The 25,416-nt window shown below is 40.1% G+C and overlaps 1 protein-coding gene across 4 annotated transcripts in view; it reads left to right on the top strand.

The window, feature by feature from the left end:
- The first annotated feature begins 305 nt into the window (after positions 1-305).
- The window catches only part of LOC115516183 (ribonuclease pancreatic-like), a 48,980-nt gene continuing 23,869 nt past the window's right edge, over positions 306-25,416 (top strand). Inside the window, exons 1-7 of one of the 4 annotated variants that reach the window (XM_030318622.2) lie at positions 307-461; positions 717-1,005; positions 6,444-6,582; positions 13,081-13,229; positions 17,704-17,832; positions 19,859-19,996; positions 20,726-20,824. Coding sequence is in view for 3 of the 4 variants with exons in the window: in XM_030318623.2 (XP_030174483.1) it covers positions 879-1,005; positions 6,490-6,582; positions 13,081-13,229; positions 17,704-17,805 (471 nt within the window). In the remaining variant the exon portion in view is untranslated. Of the gene's footprint in view, positions 462-716; positions 1,006-6,443; positions 6,583-13,080; positions 13,230-17,703; positions 18,057-19,858; positions 19,997-20,725; positions 20,825-25,416 lie in introns of those variants that run through there. The other 3 variants (XM_030318625.2, XM_030318623.2, XM_030318626.1) reach the window with 3 other exon arrangements.

The following is a 25,416-nucleotide window of genomic DNA, read 5'->3' as shown; positions in this document are numbered from 1 at the left end:
GGTTTCAGCTTAGGTCATGACCTCATGATCCATTGGATGGAGTCCTGAGCTGGGCTCTGTGGCTGACAGTGTGGAGCCTGCTTGGGATTCTCTCTCACTCTCTCTCTGCCCTTTCACACCCTGCACACACTCTCTCTTTCTCAAAATAAATAAACATTAAAAAAATAAAACAGGCATATGTATTTAAAGAAGTTGTGTGTGTGTGTGTGTGTGTGTGTGTGTGTGTGTGTGTGTGTATTTCAGGAAGTGTAAACATTTTTTATGATGCAAGGCATATGGTTTGTCAATTCTGTTCTGAGCTAGCAGGGACACCCACTTCCCTCACAGGCTAGGAATCATGTGGCTGATAGATGCAAACACTTTAGAGATGTAAAATTTTAGGTTAACTGGACTGCTCAATTAAGGAGCAAGAATCTACTTTGGGGTTGGGAAATAACCTTGTATGACAGTCCCATACAGGGGTGAGTAGGTGGTAGGCATCTCCTTTATTGACAAGTCCTTCTCTCTTACCCAGAGAAATGAAGGGATGTGAGGTAGAAGGAGGATGTGAGGACAGTAGTTGCTGTGAGTACAAGAAGAGTGAGTGTAGATAGGTCAGGAGAAGAGAATTTATGACATTAAGTATTTGGGGCAAGGAATTCTTAGAAATAGGTACTTAGGAGGAAGGGGACCATGGCCCACTCTCTGACCCCACTCTTCTTGACCTGTTTTCACAGGGAGCGTGAATCTGATGTGGACCTTCCTCCACCTTCTCTTCCTGGAGCAAACTCTTCACCCCAGGCCTGCTCTCCTCTACAAAACATACAGACAACACCAGGTCCTGGGTCCCTGGAGGATACCACCGATACTGTGAGGTGATGGTGAAGTGATGGTGGCTGATGCACAGGGGTAAATGCAAGACGATCAACACCTTCATTCATGAGGATGTGGCCACGTTGGCATATTTCTGCAGAATTCCACTTCTGCCCTCTACCAACAGCTGCTGCGTGCACAACGGTCACAAAGGTACTCACGATGTCAGTGTGCTTTGCTGCATAGGAACCAGACCCCTGCACTGCTATTACCACCTTAGGCCCATCCCTGTAGGCTGTGAGGACGGGGCACCTGTTCACCTGGATGGCTAGATGACTCCTGCACCTCACATAGGAAGCTAAGTGACTTGCACCCCACACCTCCAAACGTTTGAGGCCCTGGACAAAGACTTCCCTGTAATGCTTCTCCCCTCGTATAGGGATCTCTCATTGTAACCATTCATGTGCACTTCCTGCATCTCTCTCCCAGCCTCTGCCCCCAAATCACCACTCCACTGGACACACCGGCCACGGTGTCAATTTTTTTTGGTGCAAGACAAAATGGGGGTGGAGGAGTTGGGGAGAGCCTGGGTAATGGGCATCTACTGTGGAAAAGCCTTGCTCTCACTGAGTGGCTACACAGGCCCGGCTGGCCGGGCAGATTTGCCCACAAGGTGCTCTGGTAACAACTCGCAGTGGCACTGGCCCTAGGCAGCCCTGAGTGGTCCGGCTCACAGGGTCTTTCTTCCCCACCTTCAGCTCCCTTCTCCCCAGCGGACTCCTGCGGAGGGGATTAGGGACAACATCCAATGGGGAAGCCCGCTGCCTTTCCAGAAACAAAGCCCTGAAGCTGGGAAACGGCACTGGAAGGAGCCGCTACCTGGAGAAGTGGTGAAGCAGGGACTCTGGCAGGTGCTCACAGACGCCTCATTGGCCCGCAGGGGGCGCTGCGCCACCTGAATCCGTTGGCCAAGCAGAGACCAGAAATTTTTCCTGGGTTGATGGGTTGGAAGTTTTGTGGTTACCAACAAACACACAGCTGGGGGATAACAGGTGAAGAAGCAGAAAATTCAGCCGATATGATTATAGTCTAACTTTCAAAGAACAGATTTCTGAATTTTATCATAACTTTCATGCTCTCATGCTCTTTAGTATTGAATTTACCACCTTCAGATTTACATTCCAGCACTGTGATATGAAGGAAAGAAAAGATTAAGTACAGAGCAGCTACTTATGCTATAAGCTTTACAGTTTCACTGTACTGGAAAAGAGTTTGTTTTTTTTTTTTTTAATTTTTAGTGTTCATTTATTTTTGACAGAGAGACAGAGAGCAAGTAGGAGAGGGGCAGAGAGAGAGGGAGACACAGAATCCGAAGCAGGCTTCAGGCTCTAAGCTGTCAGCCCCCCCAAAGGGGGGCTGGAACCCACAAATCATGACCTGACCCCGTCAGGGTTATGACCTGACACAAAGTCAGATGCCCAACAAACCGAGTCACCCAGGCGCCCCAGTTTGTTTAATCTTGTAATCCATTGTATACACACTTCATTTCTTTTCTTTGTTTTTCTTTTTTTAAAAGTGCGCACCATGCCCAAAGACCCCTGAGATCAAGAGTTGCATGCTTTATCCTTGGAGCCATCCAGGTGCCCCTACACAATCCATTTCTGAAGGCAGTTTTTCTACCCACAAGAGGGAGAATCTGTAGGTGACTTTCTTCTCTACCCTGTGACTCCACCAAAATCGTGTCAAGGCTTTAAATCAAAGGAAGGCACCTGACTCTAGGGCACCCATCCACGGACTGACAGTCTGGGTGCCCATGAAAGAAACTGGTCTGGAGATTTTACTGTCCTGGAATAAGGCTGACAAAACTGGATACTCTTATTTTCATTTCCCCCCATAATTCCAGGAGCTGTGATTGTATTGTCTTTGTTTGTGACCTTTAGCACGTAGCCTATTGCTTGCTATAAGAGAGCTTTCAATAAATCTTTAATGGGCCATTGTAATAGGTCCTGCTGGTGCTAAGGATTTTTTGCAGATTCTGTTTTCAGAATGGGAAAGTTCCCTTCCCTTCTGCTCTCCGTTTCCACCTGTAAATGGATTGTGAATTTTGTTGAATAATTTTTCTTCATCTGATGACACAGTCATATACTATTTCCATCCTAATCAGTTAATGGAGTGGAATTGAATAAAATTTCTGGACATAAGCAACTCCATTTTGAAGCTCTATTTTCCTTGTCAACTAATGAACTCTTGGACTGGGCCAGAAGCCACAATGGTTTTACAAGCAGTTCCTCATAAAATTTCAAATGAGCAACTGGCATTAGGATCATGTGAGGACAGGAAAGTTAATTAATACATACCAGTGACCGTTTCATTTGATAGCACCAATAAAGTAATCAGTAAGATAGTAATCAGAAGCGGTTCAATCAATTAGCACCAAATTACCTGTTTTTTTTCTTCCTTCTCTTATCTAAAGCATGTAATTACCCCTTCCTTCTTTCTCATAAAAAACCCCCAGCTTTCCCCACCTGAGGGGGCACTTTTCTGGTTACCCTTAAATCTAGTCCCACATTGTAACTCTGAGACCCCAAATAAAAGCCTTTGCTCTTCTTCTTTTTCTTTTAAAATTTATTTATTTATTATGAGAGAGAAAGAGAAAAAGAGAACGGGGTAGGGGCAAAGAGAGAGGAGAGAGAGAATCTCAAGCAGGATCTGCATTGTCAGGGAAGAGCCTGATTCCAGGCTCTATCCCACAAACCACAAAATCATGACCTGAGCAGAAATCAAGAGTCAGATGTTCAGTGGACTGAGCCACCCAGGTGCCCCACCTTTGTTCTTTTTCACTTCTGCCTTCTTTTCTTGGTTAATTCTGGGTGAATTGCATTAGTTGATTTTAGACTATTAAACCAGCTTTGAGATAAATCCATTTTGGTTATGCTAAACTGTCTTTTTATATATAAATGAATTTACTTTGCTAATATTTAAGGATTTTATTTTGCATTTATGGTCATGAATGAAATTGGTATGTATGTATGTATGTATGTATCATTATTATTATTATTATTTGTATTATCTTGTCTGATTTTAGTATCCAGGTTGTATGTTAGCCTTCAGAAATTAGTTGAAGAGTATTCCTTCTTTTTCTATTTCCTATAATTGGAATTGTGTGTTATTTTACTATTTACAGAACTCATCTGTAAGGCTGTCTGGTGCTGGCATTTTCTATATGACTGTTTTTTAACTTATGTTTCAATCTCTTTATATTGTTATGTAGATACTGAGTTTTCTGTTCTTTTTTTTTTTTGAAGTTTATTTATTTATTTTGAGAGACAGAGAGAGAGCGAGTTTGAGGCAGAGAGAGGGGGGTAGAGAGAGAATCCCAAGTAGGCTCCACACTGTCAGTGTAGACCCTGACACGGGGCTCAAACTCATGAACTGTGAGGTCATGACCTGAGCGTAAATCAAGAGTTGGATGCTTAACTGAGCCATCCAGGTGGCCCTCTATTTCTTCTTGAGATAGCTTTATCAGGTTGTATTTTTATCTAGGAATTTATCCATTTCATCTAAAGAATTTTAAATATATCAGCATAACCGGATGATGTATGAAGTGATTGTATACCTGGAACTAAAGTTATACTGTATGTAAATAAAAAATTTTTATTTTTATTTTTATTTTTTCAACGTTTATTTATTTTTGGGACAGAGAGAGACAGAGCATGAACGGGGGAGGGGCAGAGAGAGAGGGAGACACAGAATCGGAAACAGGCTCCAGGCTCTGAGCCATCAGCCCAGAGCCTGACGCGGGGCTCGAACCCACGGACCGCGAGATCGTGACCTGGCTGAAGTCGGACGCTTAACCGACTGCGCCACCCAGGCGCCCCAGAAATTTTTAAATATATATATCAACACAAAGCTATTCATAAGCTATTTAATATTTGCAGCATCTGTTTTTACATCTTATTTCTGTTATGACATTTTATTTGTACCCTTTATATTGATAAACTTATGAGATGTGTCTCTGTTATTAGGCTTATTAAACAAATACTTTTTTTTTAAAGTAGGCTCCATGGGCATGGAGCTTGAACTAACAACCCTGAGATCAAGACCTGGTGCTCAATGGACTGAGTCATGCAGGAGCCCCAAACAGTGACTTAAAAACATTTTTTTTAATGTTTATTTCTGAGAGAGAGAGAGAGACAGAGAGTGATCAGGGGGAGGGGCAGAGAGAGAGGGAGACACAGAGAATTTGAAGCAGCTCCAGGCTCTGAGCTGTCAGCACAGAGCCCAACATGGGGCTTGAACCCACAAACCATGAGATCATGACCTGAGCCAAAGTCACCCGCTTTACTGACTGAGCCACCCAGGGACCCCCCCAAACGGTGACTTTTTCTTAAGGTTTATTTATTTTGAGAGAGAGAGAGAGAGAGAGAGAGAGAGAGAGAGAGAGAGAGAGAGAGAGAATGAATGAGTAGTGGAGGGGCAGAGAGAGAGGGAGAGAAAGAATCCCAAGCAGGCTCCATGCTGTCAGCCCAGAGCCTCAAGTGGGGCTCAAACTCATGAACCATGAGATTATGAACGGAGCTGAAACCAAGAGTCACACGCTTAACTGACTGAGCCATCCAGGCGACACCCCCCTAAATAATGACTTTTTCAGACATACCAAAGCTAAAAGAGTTCATTGCCTGAAAGAAGTCTTTCAGATAGAGAAAAAATGACAGCAGGTGAAAATAGGAATCTACACAAGGAATGAAAGACGATGGAAATTGTAGCTATATGACAATATGAACAATTGCTGGGAATAATGCATGGGAATAGTTTGGAAAGTTTTGATTTACAATGCTAAACTATGGGATTTTGTTCTCCATGAAGGAATATGCTTATTTTCTAAAGGAAAACCTCTGATAATATAATTTTATTTAGCCTTCCAATAAGTGTCAAACACAGTAAACCTGTCTCCAAATTAAAAAGAAAAGTCTTTACAAGAATTTTAAGGAGAACAGATCCCCACCCTGGTAATCACATGCACTTGAAACAGCTGTGGCAGAGGGAAGGCCGCCACCACTGAGGCAAAATTTCAAATACAGTTCTCAGTTCTCAGGCTGTTGTCCTGAGTAGGGAAAATAACTGAAGTACTCCGCAATAAGAGAAAGGATAAAAAGTGATGGCGGGGCGTCTGGCTGGCTCAGTCGGTTGAGCCGGTGGTTCTTGACCTCGGTCGTGAGTTTGTTCCTCATGTTAGGTGTAGAGATTACTTAAATAAACAAACTATGGAAAAAAATAAATGAAGGGAATCTAGGATGGAAAACAATGCTGCCACTATAAAAAACACCCTAGGAGAAAGCTTATAGGAAAGGGAAAATATTCCCTATATATTGTTAAGCAACAAACAAACAAAAGAACACAACAACAAAGAACACCAAAAGAAGAAAAGAAGAAAAGAAGAAAAAAAGCAGAACATAAAATAGTATGTATGCTATCACACATTTTAGTTTTAAATTTAACCAGACACAAAATAATAGTTGGACATTTGTGAATATGAAGAGTATCTTCAACTGGTGAGATTACAGCTAACTTGTTTTTGTTTTTTTAAGATTTGTGATTTTCTCAAATTTCCTAATGTTTCTGTATTGAAAATGTGTTACTTCTCTAATAAGGAAAAAAAATGAAGATGTTATTTAAAATATTGGCTCCTTAAATCAGAGATTCTGAGGTTTCTTTACAGACTCACCAAAACCCACTTCTTGCTGCATTGGGGACTGCATACTCAGCTAGACTTTTGGACTCCTCCTCCAGGTGGGTGATACATATAGAGGAAGAATGTTTGGAATTCTAGAGTTGCTCAGAGGATTTTTTGACTGCTTTTTATGAGGCCAATCCACTTCTCCCCAAGAACACTTCAAGAAAAATGCATCACCCCCTGGGTAACTGCAATTTTCTCTTTGTTGTCTTTCAGAAGGCTGATTGGTAATACACATCATACAGGGAATCCCTATTTTGATACAAAAATGTTTTTCTCTAAGAAGAATCATCATGGGCTTCTCCCTTGGTCTCCTACCATTTTCTTTTCTTTTCTTTTTTTAATTTTATTTTTTAAATTTACATCCAAATTACCATACAAAGCAACGATGATTTCAGGAGTAGATTCCTTAATGCCCCTTACCCATTTAACCCATTCCCCCTCCCACAACCCCTCCAGTAACCCTCTGTTTGTTCTCCATATTTAAGAGTCTCTTATGTTGTGTCCCCCTCCCTGTTTTTATATTATTTTTGTTTCCCTTCCCTTATGCTCATCTGTTCCGTGTCTTAAAGTCCTCATGAGTGAAGTTATATGTTATTTGTCTTTCTCTGACTAATTTCACTTAGCATAATATTCTCCAGTTCCACCCACGTAATTGCAAATGGCAAGATTTCATTCTTTTTGATTGCTGAGTAATACTCCATTGTGTGTGTGTGTGTGTGTGTGTGTGTGTGTGTGTGTGTGTGTGTATGTGGTATATATATATATATATATATATATATATATATATATATATACCACATCTTATTTATCCATTCATCCATCGATGGGCATTTGGGCTCTTTCCATACTTTGACTATTGTTGATAGTGCTGCTATAAACATGGGGGTGCATGTGTCCCTTCGAAACGGCACACCTGTATCCCTTGGATAAATGCCTAGTAGTGCAATTGCTGGGTCATAGGGTAGTTCTATTTTTAGTTTTTTGAGGAACCTCCATACTGTTTAACAGAGTGGCTGCACCAGCTTGCATTCCCACTAGCAATGCAGAAGAGGTCCTCTTTCTCCGCATCCTCACCAACATCTGTTGTTGCCTCAGTTGTTAATGTTAGCCATTCTGACAGTTGTAAGGTGGTATCTCATTGTGGTTTTGATTTGTATTTCCCTGATGATGAGTGACGTTGAACATTTTTTCATGTGTTGGTTGGCCATCTGGATGTCTTCTTTGGTGAATTGTCTATTCATGTCTATTGTCCATTTCTTCACTGGATTATTTGTTTTTTGGGTGTTGAGTTTGATCAGTTCTTTGTAGATTTTGGATACTAACCCTTTATCTGATATGTCATTTGCAAATATCTTCTCCCATTCTGTCAGTTGCCTTTTAGTTTTTCTGATTGTTTCCTTCACTATGCAGAAGCTTTTTATTTTGATGAGGTCCCAGTAGTTCATTTTTGCTTTTGTTTCCCTTGCCTCTGGAGATGTGTTGAGTAAGAAGTTGCTGCGGCCAAGGTCAAAGAGGTTTTTGCCTGCTTTCTCCTTGGGGATTTTGATGGCTTCCTGTCTTACATTGAGGTCTTTCATCCATTTTGAGTTTATTTTTGTGTCTGGTGTAAGAAAGTGGTCCAGGTTCATTCTTCGGCATGTCGCTGTCCAGTTTCTCCAACACCACTTGCTGAAGAGACTGTCTTTATTCCATTGGATATTCTTTCCTGCTTTGTCAAAGATTAGGTGGCCATACATTTCTGGGTCCATTTCTGGGTTCTCTATTCTGTTCCATTGATCTGAGTGTTTGTTTTTGTGCCAGTAGCATACTGTCTTGTTGATTACAGCTTTGTAGTACAGCTTGAAGTCCTGGATTGTGATGCCTCCTGCTTTGGTTTTCTTTTTCAAGATTGCTTTGGCTATCTGGGTCTTTTCTGGTTCCATTCAAATGTTAGGATTGTTTGTTCTAGCTCTGTGAAGAATGCTGATGTCTTTTTGATACGGATTGCATTGAATATGTAGATTGCTTTGGGTAGTATCGACATTTTAACAATATTTGTTCTTCCTATCCAGGAGCATGGAAACTTTTTCCATTTTTTCGTGTCTTGTTCAATTTCTTTCATCAGCTTTCTATAGTTTTCAGTGCATAGATTTTTCACCTCTTTGGTTAGATTGATTCCTAGGTATTTTATGGCTTTTGGTGCAGTTGTAAATGGGATCGATTCCTTGATTTCTGTTTCTGTTGCTTCATTGTTGGCGTATAGGAATGCAACCAATTTCTGTGCATTGATTTTATATCCTGCGACTTTGCTGAATTCATGAATCAGTTCTAGCAGTTTTCTGGTGGAATCTTTAGGGTTTTCCATGTAGCGTATCATGTCATCTGCAAAGAGTGAAAGTTTGACTTCCTCCTGGCCGATTTGGATGCCTTTTATTTCTTTGTGTTGTCTGATTGCAGAGGCTAAGACTTCTAATACTATGTTGAATGACAGTGATGGGAGTGGACATCCCTGTCTTGTCCCTGACCTTAGGGGGAAAGCTCTCCGTTTTTCCCCATTGAGAATGATATTAGCGTTGGGTCTGTCATATATGGCTTTTATGATCTCGAGGTATGATCCTTCTATCCCTACTTTCTTGAAGGTTTTTATCAAGAAAGGATGCTGTGTTTTGTGAAATGCTTTCTCTGCATCTATTGAGAGGATCATATGGTTCTTGTCCTTTCTTTTATTGATGTGATGAATCATAATGATTGTTTTGCAGATATTGGACCAACCCTGCATCCCAGGTATAAATCCCACTTGGTTGTGGTGAATTAGTTTTTCAATGTATTGTTGGATCCAGTTGGCTAAAATCTTGTTGAGGATTTTTGTGTCCATGTTCATCAGGGGAATTGGTCTATAATTCTCCTTTTTAGGGGAGTCTCTGTCTCGTTTTGGAATCAAGGTAATGCTGGCTTCATAGAAAGAGTTTGGAAGTTTTCCTTCCATTTCTATTTTTTGGAACAGCTTCAAGAGAATACGTGTTAACTCTTCCTTAAATGTTTCCTAGAATTCCTCCGGAAAGCCATCAGGCCCTGGACTTTTGTTTTTTGGGAGATTTTTGATTCCCAGTTCGATTTCTTTACCGGTTATGGGTCTGTTCAAATTTTCTATTTCTTCCTGTTTCAGGTTTGGTAGTTTATATGTTTCTAGGAATTTGTCCATTTCTTCCAGATTGCTCATTTTATTGGCATATAATTGCTCATAATATTCTCTTATTGTTGTTTTTATTTCTGGTGTGTTTGTTGTGATCTCTCCTCTTTAATTCTTGATTTTATTTATTTGGGTCCTTTCCTTTTTCTTTTTGATCAAACTGGCTAGTGGTTTATCAATTTTGTTAATTCTTTCAAAGAACCAGCTTCTGGTTTCATTGATCTGCTCTACTGGGTTTTTTTTTTTTTGTTTTTTGTTTTTGGTTTTTTTTTTTTTTTTTTTTTTGGTTTCCATAGCATTAACTTCTGCTCTAATCTTTATTATTTCCTGTCTTCTGCTTGTTCTGGGTTTTATTCGCTATTCTTTTTCCAGTTCTTTAAGGAGTAAGGTTAGGTTGTATATCTGAGATCTTTCTTCCTTCTTTAGGAAGGCCTGGATTGCTATACACTTTTCTCTTAAGACAGCCTTTCCTGCATCCCAAAGGTTTCGGGTTGTGGTGGTGTTATCATTTTCACTGGCTTCCATGAACTTTTTAATTTCATCTTTAACTTCTTGGTTAGCCCATTCATTCTTTACTGGGATGTTCTTTAGTCTCCAGGTATTTGTTACCTTTCCAAATTTTTTTTTGTGGTTGATTTCGAGTTTCATAGTGTTGTGGTCTGAAAATATGCATGGTATGATCGCAATCTTTTTGTACTTGTTGAGTGCTCTAGTATGTGGTCTATTCTGGAGAACGATCCATGTGCACTGGAGAAGAATGTATATTCTGCTGCTTTAGGATGAATTGTTCTGAATATATCTGTTAAGTCCATCTGTGTCATTCAAAGCCCTTGTTTCCTTGTTGATTTTTTGATTAGATGGTCTGTCCATTGCTGTCAGGGGGGTGTTGAAGTCCCCTACTATTATGGTATTACTATCAATGAGTTTCTTTATGTTTGTGATTACTTGCTTTATGTATTTGGGTGCTGCCACATTTGGCGTATAAATGTTTACAATTGTTAGGCCTTCTTGGTGGATAGACCAAGATATAAGGCCCTCCTTCATCTCTTGATACAGTCTGTATTTTAAAGTCTAGGTTGTCTGATGTAAGTATGGGTACTCTGGCTTTCTTTTGTTGATCATTAGCATGATAGATGGTTCTTCATCCCCTTACTTTCAATCTGAAGGTGTCTTTAGGTCTAAAGTGGGTATCTTGTAAACAAAATATAGATGGGTCTTGTTTTCTTATCCATTCTGTTACCTTATGTCTTTTGATTGGAGCATTGAATCCATTGACGTTTAGAGTGAGTACTGAAAGATATGAATTTATTGCCATTATGATGCTTGTAGAGTTGGAGTTTCTGGTGGTGTTCTCTGGTCTTTTCTAGTCTTTGTTGCTTTGGTCTTTACTTGTTTTTTTCCCCCCATCTTTTCTCCCCTCAGAGAGTCACCCTTAAAATTTCTTGCAGGGCTGGTTTAGTGGTCACAAACTACTTTAATTTTTGTTTGTCTGGGAACTTTTATCTCTCCTTCTATGTTGAATGACAGCCTTGTTGGATAAAGAATTCGTGGCTGCATATTTTTCTGATTCAGCACATTGAATATATCCTGCCACTCCTTTCTGGCCTGCCAAGTTTCTGTGGATAGGTCTGCTGCAAACCTGATCTGTCTTTCCTTGTAGGTTAAGGACTTTTTTCCCCTTGCTGCTTTCATGATTCTCTCCTTGCCTGAGTATTTTGTGAATTTGACTCTGATATGCCTTGTTGATGGTTGGTTTTTGTTGAATCTAATGGGAGTCCTCTGTGCTTCCTGGATTTTGATGTCTGTGTCCTTCCCCAGGTTAGGAAAGTTTTCCACTGTGATTTGCTGACATAACCTTTCTACCCCTATTTCTCTCTCTTCCTCTTGTGGGACCCCTATGATTCTGATGTTGTTTCTTTTTAATGAGTCACTGATTTCTCTAATTCTTAAATCGTGCTCTTTTGCTTTAATTTCCCTCTTTTTTTCTGCTTCATTTTTCTCCATAAATTTGTTTTCTATATCGCTGATTCTCTGTTCTCCCTCTGCCATCCTTGCCACCACAACATCCATTCGAGATTGCAGCTCAGTTGCAACATTTTTTATTTCATCCTGACTAGTTTTACTTCTTTTATCTACGCAGAAAGGGATTCTAATTTATTTTCGACTCCAGCTAGTATTCTTATTATCGTGATTCTAAATTCTGGTTCAGACATCTTGCTTGTATCTCTGTTGGTTAAGTCCCTGACTGTCATTTCTCTCTGCTCTTTCTTTTGGTGTGAATTCCCTTGTTTCGTCATTTTGATGGGAGAAAAGGAATTAATGAGGTAGAAAAAATTAAAATTAAAAAAATATTAAAATTAAAAACAAATGCATACATACAAAATCGAATAAATGATGCTAGATCCTAGGTGTGTTTTGGCCTGGGTGTTGAAAGGGGCTTGATAATTAGAGAGAAATGGTAAAGAAAAAAAAAGAAGTCGTTTGAAAATTTGAAAAAATGAAAACACTGAAGTAGGCTAAAATGAAATTTTGGAGGTAACATAGAATTTGAAAAAATTTACAGAAAAGTAAAAAATACAGTAGAAAAAAATTAAAATATTTTTAATAAAAATTGAAAATAAAAATGAATTTTTTCTCTTTTTATATTCAGGAAAAGAAAAAGGAAAAAGAGAAAAAATAAAAAGAAAATTGAATAGATGAACGGTCTAACAGACAGAAATACAGTTGAAATTACTTTGTTTTCCGCTAGAAGTCAAACTGTGAAATGCTTTATATTCCATAAACTAAGCAGGTGGAGAGACTTGTGTTCCTGAAGAGGGAGGTTGGCCCAGTTGGGCAGGGTTTAGTGTAACGGCTCTGTTCTCCAGTAGATAGCACTGCTTAGCTTACTGGTGTGGATTCTTGAGGCGCTTGTAGGTGTGTATGCGCATGCGTGGAAGCGTTGACCATGGCGTCACCCAGTTACCCACTGTCTCCTGTCAGACCTGATCTCCCCGATCAGCAATCGCGCACCTGTCCTTTGTCTTCGGCTTCCATCCACTCCACGCTTTTACACAGTCCGCAACCCAGCCCCAGGCAGCACCTTCCTCCTGAATTTTGTTTTAGATGTGGCTGTTTTTCCCGAACCCTTACTTCTGAGGGACTGCGGTTTTGACCTGTTCTGCGCTTCTGTGGGAGGGTCTCACTGAGAAATGGTCGGTTGCCGGCCGCACCCAGGAATGTTTGCGGGACTGGGCTGCTGCTGATGCATAGAGACTGAGGCCTGGTGCCAGCCCACCCCAGAAAAAGTTCGTGAGATGGTGTAGCAGCAGCGTTTCAGGGATTATGGAAAATCACAACATGCATCTGGCACCAGGCTTCACCCTTAATGACCTTGTTCCAGCACCAGCGAATGTGGTTGTTCTCCCGGGTCCACACAGCCTCTACCAGGTGTCCTCCCAGCAAGGCAACCGCCTTTCCACTTGTGGCCTGAAGAACCCTGGACTCCACTCTGCTCCTGGGGATTCACCCTTCCCACCAGAGCACCGCCAGGTATCGAGCTGCAGAGTTCAGACTCTGTGTTCCCCCTGTTTATAGTCTTAGTGGAATTTAAACCCTCTCCTTTCTCCCTTTTTAGTTCAGTCCCTGCAGCTATTTTCAGTTTTCCACTTTCCCTCCAGCGGTTTTTTGGGGGTGCTTTTCCCGTATTCTCCCCCCATCTCCGTCGTCTCACCGCACACAAATGTGGCTCCCTGCCCTCTGTGGCTTCTTTCTCCCCAAATTCACTTCTTTGTGCTGTGTACCTGCTGAATTCTGTGGTTCAGGTTGTGCAGACTGTTGTGTTAATCCTCAGATCAGTTTTCTAGGTGTGCAGGACGGTTTAGTGTTGGTTTGGCTCTATTTCATGGACCCGAGAGACATAAAAAACTTCCATGCTCTTTCGCCATCTTGGCTCCTCTCCCAGTCTCCTACCATTTTCTTAAGAAGGCAGTTTGATGTTAGGAAGAAAGCACAAGCCTTGTATGATGACAATTATCATCAAAAGTGTCATTAAAATGTGGCTCAGTCGGTTAAGTGTCTGACTTCAGCTCAGGTCATGATATCACAGTTCCTGGGTTCTACCTCTGCATTGGACTCACTGCTGTTAGTGAAGAGCCCACTTGAGATCCTCTGCCCCCTCTCTCTCTGCCCCTCCCCTACTCATTTTCTCTCTCAAAAATAAAAGTTTCATTAAAAGTCCTGATACTTTTAAGTTGTATGACCTCAAGCAAGGTGCTTTCACCTTCAGAGCCACCCTGGAGCATGCGGAGAACCTGTATTAGCTACTGAGGGTCCATTAGAGAGATCGAGTCTTACAAACACTGCAACAGGCAAGGAACTGAATGAATGCGGGCCCAATCCAGGTTTCCTTGCCTCACAAGTTCTGTGACTATATGAGAAATAAAGCTCTATATACAAATATCCCATTGTGTGATACAGTTAACATCGTAGCTATGAAAAAGTAAGCAAGACATAAGCTCTTTTAGGCAGCAACACTAAACTTATTGCCAGATCTGACATATTTTCACCCTTCAGTGCTTATGAAAAAAAAAAAAGAACTTTCTTTCAGATAGGATGATGGAACAGAGAGACATAACTAACAGGTACGTCCATTATTCTATGGAAAGTACAGTCTTTATGTCTGTCATGTCCAGATTCTCATCTTTGATTTAATTGAGAGATCATCAGGAGAAAGTCCATGCATATTTATCCACATATCTCCTGCACCTAGATCTGTGTTTGACACAGGGAAGACTTCCACGCATACTTACTGAAGTCAATTTCCTCATCTCCCCATCCAGTTAGAGATCTGGTCTTACCTCAAACTACACACAAACACACACACATACACACATACACAGGCACATGTGCACACACATGTGCACACACTACACTGAGTTCCCAGAGACATAAGCTTATTGGCCAGTTATCCTCATCCAGGCCCTGGGTATCTAGAGTATGGTAAATTCATGGTGATGGTGCCAGTGGAGAAAGGGAATGGAATTATTTATAAATCTATGATGATGAGAAAAATGGGGAAAGAAATGGAATTTGGTTTGAAGCTCAGAAAGTAAGTGGAGACTAAATCATAGTTATTTTTATGCCAATACCATACCATTTAAATTACTGTAGCTTTGTAATATATTTTGAAATCAGGAAGTGTGATACCTCCAGCTTTGTTCTTCTTGATCAAAATCGCTTTGGCCATTTGGAGGTCTTTTGTGGTTCCATATAGAATTTCAGGATTTTTTTCCTCTGTGTCTATAAAAATTGTCTTTGGGATTTTGATAAAAATTGCATTGAAACTGTAGATTGATTTGGGTAATATGGACATTTTAACAATATTGATTCTTCTAATCCACAAACACAGAATGTCTTTCCATTTATTTGTTTATGCTTTAATTTCTATCATCAACGTTTTATAGTTTTTAGTATATAAATCTTCTAACTCTTTGATTAGGTTTATTACTAAGCATTTTATTCTGTTTAGTGCTATTATAAATGGGATTGTTTTCCTAATTTCCTTTTCAGATAGTTTGCTGTTGGTGTATAGAAATGCAAGTGATTTTTATATGTTGAATTTGTGTCCTGTGATTTTAAAGAATTTGTTTATTAGTTGTATCCATTGTGTGTGTGGGTGGGGGTGGGGGTGTGTGGTCTTCAGGGTTTGTTACATATCAGATCATGTCATTGGCAAACAGAAATAATTTTACTTTTCTTTTCCATATATCTGATAAGAGGTTAATTTCAAATATATATAAGGAACTCCTATAACTCACTAGCAAAAAAATAATCCAATTTTAAAGTGGCAAAAGACTTGAATATACATCTAACCAAAAAAGACATACAGATGGCCAACAAGTACATGAAAAGATGCTCAACATTATTAATCATCAGGAAATGCAAACAAAACCACTTACCACCTGTTAAAAGATATTGAGATATAACTTCACACCTCTTAGAATGACTCTTATCAAAAAGATAAGAGATAAACAGTGTGGTGAGGTTGTGGAGAAAAGAGAATGTTTCTGTACTGATGGTGGGAATGCAAATTATATAGCCACTGTGGAAAACAGTGTGGAGGCTCTTCTTCAAAAAATTAAAAATAGAATTACCATATTGTCCAGCAATTCTGCTTCTGGATATATATCCAAAAGAATTGGAGTCAAGATCCTAGAGAGATATCTGGACTCCCTGTTCGTTGTAGCATTATTTACAATAGCCAAGATATGGAAATGACCCAAATGTTCACCAACAGATGAATGAATAAAGAAAATGTTGTGTATACATATAATTGAATATTATTCAGCCTTAAAGAGGAAATCCTGCCACTTGTGACACTGTGAATGGACCTTTAAAACTTTGTAAGTGAAATAAATGAGCCGCAGAGGGAAAATACTGTATGATTTCTTATATATGAAGTATTTAAAATAGTCATATGTACAGAAGTAAATGAAAGGATGGTAGATGAGGGAGGGAAAATATGGGGAGTTGCTCAATGTGCATAAAGTTAGTCATACAAGATGAACAAGTTGAGAAATTTTCTGTATAACATAGTGCATACAGTTAACAGGTACAGTGCACTTAAAATTTTGTTAAGAGGATAGATCTCTCAGGTTAAGTTTTATCGCAAAACAACAGTAACAACAATAAAGGGACACAAAGAAACTTTTGGATGTGGTGATGAATATGTTTATTACCTTGATAAATCACACCTTGATTGTGTGATGGTAACTTGATTATATACATTATGTCCACATGTACCAAATGATCTGCATTAATTATGTGCAGGTTTTTGTGAGCCAGTTATGCCTCAAAGCTGGAAAAAAATAAATTGTACTTATCATCCTGTAGAAACTGGCCTGTGGCAGTTTCTATAATTCTGATTATAGAATATGACGTATCGAACAGAAGTAAATCTTTAAGGCTGAGAGGGATAGTGTCTGGAGCATAGCATTTAGGTCAAGAGAGTTTCATTATAGACAAAAGGAGAAGAGATGCACTGAACATAAAATGGAAAGACCCAGGGAGTTTCTGGAGAATTTACTCTCTCCAGATAATTTTCAAAGGTGTGAAAAACACTCTCCCTTTTTTCTTTTGATTTTTCCTATCCTTTGGACTTGGAAGGTGGACTGAGCCACAGGCTACCTCTTGCCTCCTCTGAGGAGGCATTACCTACATAACCTTTGTAGGTAAATGTAAGAAATCCTACAGGGTAGGAATGGGGAAAATCTTATTTTGTTGGCATCAGGCCTCCAAATGGAGGCAAATAAAAGGAGTACTTATTTCCTTTTTTATTAAAAAAATTTAAAAACATTTATTTATTTTTGAGAGACAGAGAGAGACAGAGCATGAGTGGGGGAGGGGCAGAGAGAGAGGGAGACACAGAATCTGAAGCAGGCTCCAGGCTCTGAGCTGTCAGCACAGAGCCTGACACGGGGCTTGGGCCCATGAACCACAAGATCATGACCTGAGCTGAAGTTGGACTTCAGCTAACTTCAGCTAATGGACTGAGCTACCCAGGCACCCAAAGAAATACTTGTTTCCTAATGGAAGCTGGGTACCAAGGTTTTGGATAAGAAAAGACTAGTGTAAGTCAGGGTTGAGGGGAGAATTTGCCTTCCAGGGATGGGTGGTGATTCACGTGGCCAGGCCAAGCTGTAGTCATGTGCTGGTGCTGGAGAGAACATCATCCTTAAGGGAAAAGGAAACCAAAGAAATTTGAAGTAATGAAGACAATGTGGAGAGTGGGACCTCTAGCAAGCAAGAGTTGAGGTGTAGTCTGTGGTTGTGGAGATGAGCATTAAAAAATAATAATAACAAACAAACCGTGCTTGAATTTGTATCTTTGATGAGAATATTTTGCACATTGAGCCTTGATCTCTTCTTAAAAAAGAAAATGCAATAATAGGAGAGCACCTCTCTGCAGAGCACAATGAGATCAGCAACCTAGACTCCTCCCTTGTCTCTCTTTATTTTTGAGCAGGAAATGGCCAGCCTTATGGTGACCTGGGCTCCATGTTGCTGCTTGTCCAGCTGGACATGCTCCTGGCTCCCTCTCCTCAGACCAGAGGGTACCCACAAATAGTTTGAGGACACAGGGATTTTCCTGGAGGTGAGGATTATTTGTGCCTGGGGTCAGCCTTCCTAGGTTCACCCATGCTGCTTCCCCCAGGCGATCATTCCTTCCCTCCAACCTTGCTCTTATGGTCTCTCCCCAAGCTCAACATTCCCATACTTTCTAAGAGACTACTACTTTTTTGAATTTATTTTTTAAAATTATTTGAGAGAGAGTGGGGAGAGGGGCGGGGGGGGGGGAGAGAGAGAGAGAGAGAGAGAGAGAGAGAGAGAGAGAGAGAGAGAATTTTAAGCAGGTTCCACACTTACTGAGGAGCCTGACAAGGGACTCGATCCCATGATCCTGGGATCATTACCTGAGCTGAAATCAACAGTTGGACACTAAACCGTTGAGCCACCTAGGCATGCTGAGACTAATACTTTACACTGAATTCGGGTTTCTCAAAAAAGAAAAACAACCCAATAAAATTAAGTATGACTTCAAATACATCCCTCCTTCAAAGACTACAGATATCCCCAAGCCAAGGAAATACAAAACATCTGGCTTCCTGTTGGAATGAGGGGAATGAAGAAAATAGAAGAAAGAAAAAGTAAGATCTCAGAAAAATTTTCTGCCTTGCATTTTTTTTTTTAATTTTCTTACTGAAAAATTTCTGAGCACTGTCTCTGTGCTCTTCCCACCTAAGGACTCAGAATAGGGAGAATATGACATAATTGTATCCAGTCTGTAATTTCAAATTTACCTTGAGTTGCAACGTGAGATCCAGTTGCTGGGAACTGCGGCAGTTTCTGCAAAGGTAGAGGAGTTCATGCACTGTGCCCCTCAGCTGCTCTTTCTTAACCTCACCTAAGCTTAAAGGAGGCTTTTTGGTGTGTGTGTGTGTGTGTGTGTGTGTGTGTGTGTGTGTGTGTGTGTTACAGGGGAGGTGAGCTGAGAAAGAGAACTGGTTTTCTGATGATTGAGCATCTCTTCCTTAGTCTCAAAAATGTGGGGATGGGGAAGTTTCTGGCAACATTCCTGAGAGCCAACTTATTGCCTCAAATTAGAACTTACTGTGCTACAGGGGCACCTGGATGGCTCAGTTGGTGAAGCGTCTGACTACTCTTGATTTTGACTCAGGTCATGATCTCATGGGGTTGGAGCCCTGCATTGGGATCTGTGCTGACAGTGCCTCCTTGAGATTCTTCCTCTCTCTCTGCCCCTCCCTGCTTGTGCTCTCCCTGTGTCTCTCAAAATAAATTAAAAAAAAGTTACTGTGCTATAGACCTTTGCTAACAGATCTTGTTATTTGGGAAGATAATTCTATGCAAATATGAAATCATTTTAAAAGTGAACAACCTTAGAATGCATCTTTTTGTTCTCACTAATTGTGCATCATCACAAATTCAGATGCTCCTGATTTCTCTGAGATAGAGCTCTGGAGACTCTATCAGGATCTCCTGTGTGAACATTCTCCAATAGTCTGAAAGTTTATTAAGTAAAAATATGTGAAGGTCCACTAATAATATCCAAGCCAGATTACGCCCAGATAATGATCTCTAGAATGTTCCAGTTCAGCACATATTGTTGAAAGCAGAGAGACACACATGTGCTGTAATCAAATGTGAGTGAGCCATGTACTGAAATAGGCCAAGGGATATGGAATATCTGAAAGGGAGAAAAGGAGACAAGAAGAGGAAAGAAGGAGGAAGGGAGGATATAAGAGGGTATGAGCAAAGACTCCATGAGAAGATAAAGCTCCCAGTGTGAGAGATACTTTCTCCCATAATGCCTGTGGTCTTGCTGTGCATGGAGGCAGATGAGTGGCCATATCTAGTGAGTCCATGAGGCTGGAGGCTCCCTGGGACTGGGGTGTGTCTTTGTATCCTTATTACCTGGTACAGAGTCCATGCTGAGAAATGTTTGATTGATGAATGGTGGGACATATTTTCATCTGACCCAGTACACTGAGTGTGCTAAACATCAATAAGTATATAAACCAGAATATTCTACCAATTATATGTGATACTAATTTCTGTTCTATATCTCATTGATTGTCTGGGTTTCCTGTTTTTAACTCTAGTTGTCTTCTAGGACTGGCACCAGGACCAGAACCCTAGAGATTCAAATCTCTTACCAGTGCTCTCCTGTCAAGAGCTGCCTCCTTAGTTCCAGACCCTTGAGCTGGTGACAGAAGCCTTCTTTCAGGAGGCTATTCACTGTAAATATTACCACAGTTCCCACCTGACTTATAGAGTCAGGTAGTGCTTGAAACCTGTCCTCCCACTGGGCTGGTTCTTCTAGAATTTTTTGTTTGTTTGTTTCTTTATTTTGAGGGAAAGAGAGCATGTGTGGGGGGCTGGGGGGGAGAGAGAGAGAGAGCGAGAGAGAGCGAGAGATTGAAAATCCCAAGCAGGCTCCACTCTGTCAGCACAGAGCCTGACGGGGGGCTGGATCTCACCAACCATGAGATCATGACCTGAGCTGAAACCAAGAGTTGGATGCCTAGCCGACTGAGGCACCCAGATGCCCCTGGTTCTTTTAGAATTCTGACATCAGCCTGAATCAACAGGGCATTTTACTTTGCACTCTGGCCACTCTCCTTGGGAGTTAGCTCTTTAGCCAGTTCAGTATATCCTGACAAGAACCACCTTGTTTTTTTACTCAGTGGACTATCTCAGGGGTTTCCATGTGACCAGTAGTCAAGTGGGGACATGATTTAAGGGAAGTTGGAAAATGCATTTGTGAGTATCTTAGGTATCCTAATGAATTCTCTGAAAACTGGCGGTGTGATGGAATGTTTAATCCCACTGCACACTAATGCATAACAACTATGGTTAAGAAGGCTTTGCAAAAGGCTACCTAGACAGTCAACCATCCAGGGGGGTTAAAACCATAGCATAGAACCATAGCACCTATTGGTTTGCATTTCATTTCTTTTCCTATGTAGTGAACTTCAAAGGTCTTTAATTCCCTGTTATCTCAGAAGATTAGTATTGTGGGAACAGAAGGTTCCACCAGGTCCTCTATGGAGAGAGAAAAGGATTAGGTAAGTTTTTCTAATTCACATTAGTCAATAGTTATGGGTTAAGGCTTTAAAAAGAATAATTAAAATGTCAGTAAGGCCATTCAGAGGAGGTAAAAGTAAATAAAACCTTTTCTCCCTTTGACTTTCATTTCTTTTCCTTTTTGTTCTCCTGATAATGGTTTAAAGACCACTAATCCTCTTATATCTTAGAGGAATACTATTGCAGAAACACTGGTAGTACTGGATGCTCTGTTGAGGGGAAAGAGTAGGTCGTCTGTGTTAAGAAGTTTAAAAAGTCTGCTGCGGCGCCTGGATGGCTCAGTAGGCTGAGCATCTGATTCTTGGTTTCGGCTCAGGTTATGATCCCAGGGTGGTAGAATCGAGCTGTGTGTTGAGCCCCACACTGAGTGTGGAGCCTGTTTGGGATTCTCTCTCCCCCTCTGCTCCTCTCACCCACTCATTCTCTCCTATAAAATAAAATAAAATAAAATAAAATAAAATAAAATAAAATAAAATAAAATAAAATAAAAAATTTAAAAGTCTGCTTATCATGGTTGGTTCTAAGATATTTACAATGTGTGTTAGAACATGGGAAGGTCTGTTATAAATTCAGTATAACTTTATTTTGTTCTTTGTCTCTAACTGTTTAGGCCTTGGAACCCCTTTTCCCCATGGTTTCTGATAAACTTTGGAAAATGCTTTTGATTTATTTCATGATCCCCTTTGGGTGCTGAGATTCTCCCCATGTTTGCTCTTCAGTGTCAATGTAATCTTGGTATCACACTAGGCAACAAACCTGAACAATAGGAAGGTTACACAGTTCTGAACAGAATTTATGGTGCCAATAAATTACAAGGGCCTTGTCAGGTAGAAGCTTTCAAATACCAATGGAAAGAGCATACCATTTACTTTGATGGCCCGAGGGCCTGCAAAAATAACATAAAGAAACTCTTCTAGTCCTCCTTCTCCAGGATAAGCAGGAAAGCTTATATCCTACTCTTCTCCATGCTTCTTCCGATATGAGAATTGTTGGAATGAGAATAGTCTGAACTGAGAGGGGCTTTGTGAAAGAAGTTGCAGAATGAAGAAGTTAGCCCATGTGGAATTTTGTGAAGCCTTTCTTCCTTGATGTACATCTATTCCCTGATGCTGGTGAGCATATCAGGTCCAGAAAGCCTCTCCTTAAGATTCCATAGCGTTATGGGTCTCTATATGCAGACATGAGCAATCCAGGGAGGACCCTGGGATGGTGTTCCCTGAATAGCAGAGCTTGATGCATAAAAATTATTAAACAAATATTATTTTAAAATTTTAATCAGTTACTTGGAACTTAACAATTTAAAACATAATTCTAGGGGCGCCTGGGTGTCTCTGTCAGTTAAGCATCCAACTTCGGCTCTGGACATGATCTCATGGTCCATGAGTTTGAGCCCCACATTGGACTCTGTGCTCAGATTCTGTCTCCCTCTCTCTCTGCCCCTCCCCTGCTTCGTTCTCTCTCTTTCTCCCTCTCAAAATAATTAAACATTTAGAAATTTTATTTTATTTTATTTTTATTTTTTAATATATGAAATTTATTGTCAAATTGGTTTCCATACAACACCCAGTGCTCATCCCAAAAGATGCCCTCTTCAATAGCCATCACCCACCCTCTCCTCCCTCCCACCCCCCATCAACCCTCAGTTTCTTCTCAGTTTTTAAGAGTCTCTTATGCTTTGGCTCTCTCCCACTCTAACCTCTTTTTTTTTTTCTTCCCCTCCCCCATGGGTTTCTGTTAAGTTTCTCAGGATCCACATAAGAGTGAAAACATATGGTATCTGTCTTTCTCTGTATGGCTTATTTCACTTAGCATAACACTCTCCAGTTCCATCCATGTTGCTACAAAGGGCCATATTTCATTCTTTCTCATTGCTGTGTAGTACTCCATTGTGTATATAAACCACAATTTTTTATCCATTCATCAGTTGATGGACATTTAGACTCTTTCCATAATTTGGCTATTGTTGAGAGTGTTGCTATAAACATTGGGGTACAAGTGTCCCTTTGCATCAGTACTCCTGTATCCCTTGGGTAAATTCCTAGCAGTGCTACTGCTGGGTCATAGAGTAGGTCTATTTTTAATTTTTGGAGGAACCTCCACACTGTTTTCCAGAGTGACTGCACCAGTTTGCATTCCCACCAACAGTGCAAGAGGGTTCCCGTTTCTCCACATCCTCTCCAGCATCTATAGTCTCCTGATTTGTTCATTTTGGCTACTCTGACTGGCATGAGGTGATATCTCAGTGTGGTTTTGATTTGTATTTCCCTGATGAGGAGCAACGTTGAGCATCTTTTCATGTGCCTGTTGGCCATCCGGATGTCTTCTTTACACAAGTGTCTATTCATGTTTTCTGCCCATTTCTTCACTGGATTATTTGTTTTCCGGGTGTGGAGTTTGGTGAGCTCTTTATAGATTTTGGATACTAGCCCTTTGTCCGATATGTCATTTGCAAATATCTTTTCCCATTCCGTTGGTTGCCTTTTAGTTTTGTTGGTTGTTTCCTTTGCTGTGCAGAAGCTTTTTATCTTGATGAGGTCCCAATAGTTCATTTTTGCTTTTAATTCCCTTGCCTTTGGGGATGTGTCAAGTAAGAAATTGCTACGATTGAGGTCAGAGAGATCTTTTCCTGCTTTCTCGTCTAGGGTTTTGATGGTTTGCTGTCTCACATTCAGGTCCTTTATCCATTTTGAGTTTATTTTTGTGAATGGTGTGAGAAAGTGGTCTAGTTTCAACCTTCTGCATGTTGGTGTCCAGTTCTCCCAGCACAAACATTTAGAAATTTTAAAACATAATTATAACTTAGTGAAGCCTTAGACATATTTATTATGAGAGGTATAAAAGAATTACTACCATGAAAAATTCTTTCAGGTTTAATCAGATTAATTTTGAACACTTGTGAATTGTTCCCTCGGTTTCCATTTACCACTGTCTCATTTTCTCTGCCACATTAACCCCCACAGAGCCCAGTGTGAATGGGAAATTCATTTGGCATTTTGGGAACTATCGTTACTAACAAAGGAAAATCAAAGACCTAAAGGAAATTTAGCAAACACAAAGGTAATAATGATGCCATACAGCATAGCTCACTGAACCATCCAGTGGGAGAGGCAACTTCTTAAGCACTGGACCCACGGTCCTTTCTTTTCATCAAAAGAAAAGGAACCCCCAACAGATATCCACTCCTCCTCTTCCCTTTAGCATTTCTCTTCCAAGGAAAGTTCTAGAATAAGATGCTTGTCCCAGACTCAGTCTTAGGTGAAGAGTAGATGTGTAATCCTCCTATTAGAGTTTCTGTGTCTTCCTTTCCTTCTGAACGAATGAAAGATAAGGTTATTTTTCCCCTAGAAAATGAGTGCTGACCTAACCTCTGTTAGGGTAAGGAATGAATCAGTACATTAAAGCATGTGTGGGTGGTGGTGGTAGTGGAGGGAGATCATAAAAATATGAAGAAAAGTCTGAAAGACTTCTAAAAGCACCATGCTTAAAGAGGCCCACGGGTAATTGAAAAAAACTTCTGCTATTTCCAACTATTATCGAATGATTTTAACCTTAATAAGTATGATATTCATGTAGGCTTTATCATGATTGTGTGAACTTACATGTGGTTCCTGCTTTTTAAGTGCCTACAACTAGTTTAATAAGAAAATATAATCATAAATAGGTATTCTTATCCTTTATAATCAGAAGCTTTGATAAAGTTCTGATCAAGGATCACATTGACTCCATTAATCTGATAAAAACTAACTGCAAAATCACTTGCCAGAGAGTTAATTTTCACCGTTCATTTGTTCATCCATCAACTGTTATTTAAGTGCCTATTATTTGCCAGGAAATGTGAGAAATGTGCTAGGCATTGTAACTCAGCTGTGTGAAAGACAGACAGAAGCCCTACTTTTTAAATTTTTTAATGTCATGATAAGTGCACTCTTTAATCCTCATCCCCGATTTCACCTATCCCCCCACTTACCTCCCCTCTGGTAACTATAAGTTTGTTCTCTATAGTTAAGGGTCTGTTTCTTAGCTTCTCTCTCTCTCTCTCTTACTCTTCTTTGCTTGTTTGTTTTGTTTCTTAAATTCCACATATGAATGAAATCATATGGTATTGGTGTTTCTCTGACTGACTTATTTTGCTTAGCATTATATTATTCAGCTCCATCAATGTTGTTGCAAATGCCAAAATTTCATTCTTCTTTATGGTTGAGTAATATAATGGAATATTATATATATATATATGCGCATACACACACGTATATACACACACACACATATATACATACATATATATATACACATATATATACACACACACACACATATATATATATGTGTGTGTGTGTGTGTATATATATATACCACATCTTCTTTATCCATTCATCTGTTGATGGACACTTGGGCTGCTTCCATAATTTGGTTATTGTAAATAATGCTGCAATAAATATAGTGGTGCATGTATCCCTTTGAATGAGTTTTTGTATTTTTTGGGTAAATACCCAGTAGTGAGATTACTGGATTTTAGGGTTGTTCTATTTTTAACTTAAAAAAATTTTTTTAACATTTATTTATTTTTGAGAGA

The sequence above is a fragment of the Lynx canadensis genome, chromosome B3, assembly GCF_007474595.2.
Source record: "Lynx canadensis isolate LIC74 chromosome B3, mLynCan4.pri.v2, whole genome shotgun sequence".
Taxonomy (NCBI): Eukaryota; Metazoa; Chordata; class Mammalia; order Carnivora; family Felidae; genus Lynx; species Lynx canadensis.
Note: the sequence above shows the minus strand (reverse complement) of the source record. Positions and strands in the feature narration are given on the sequence as shown.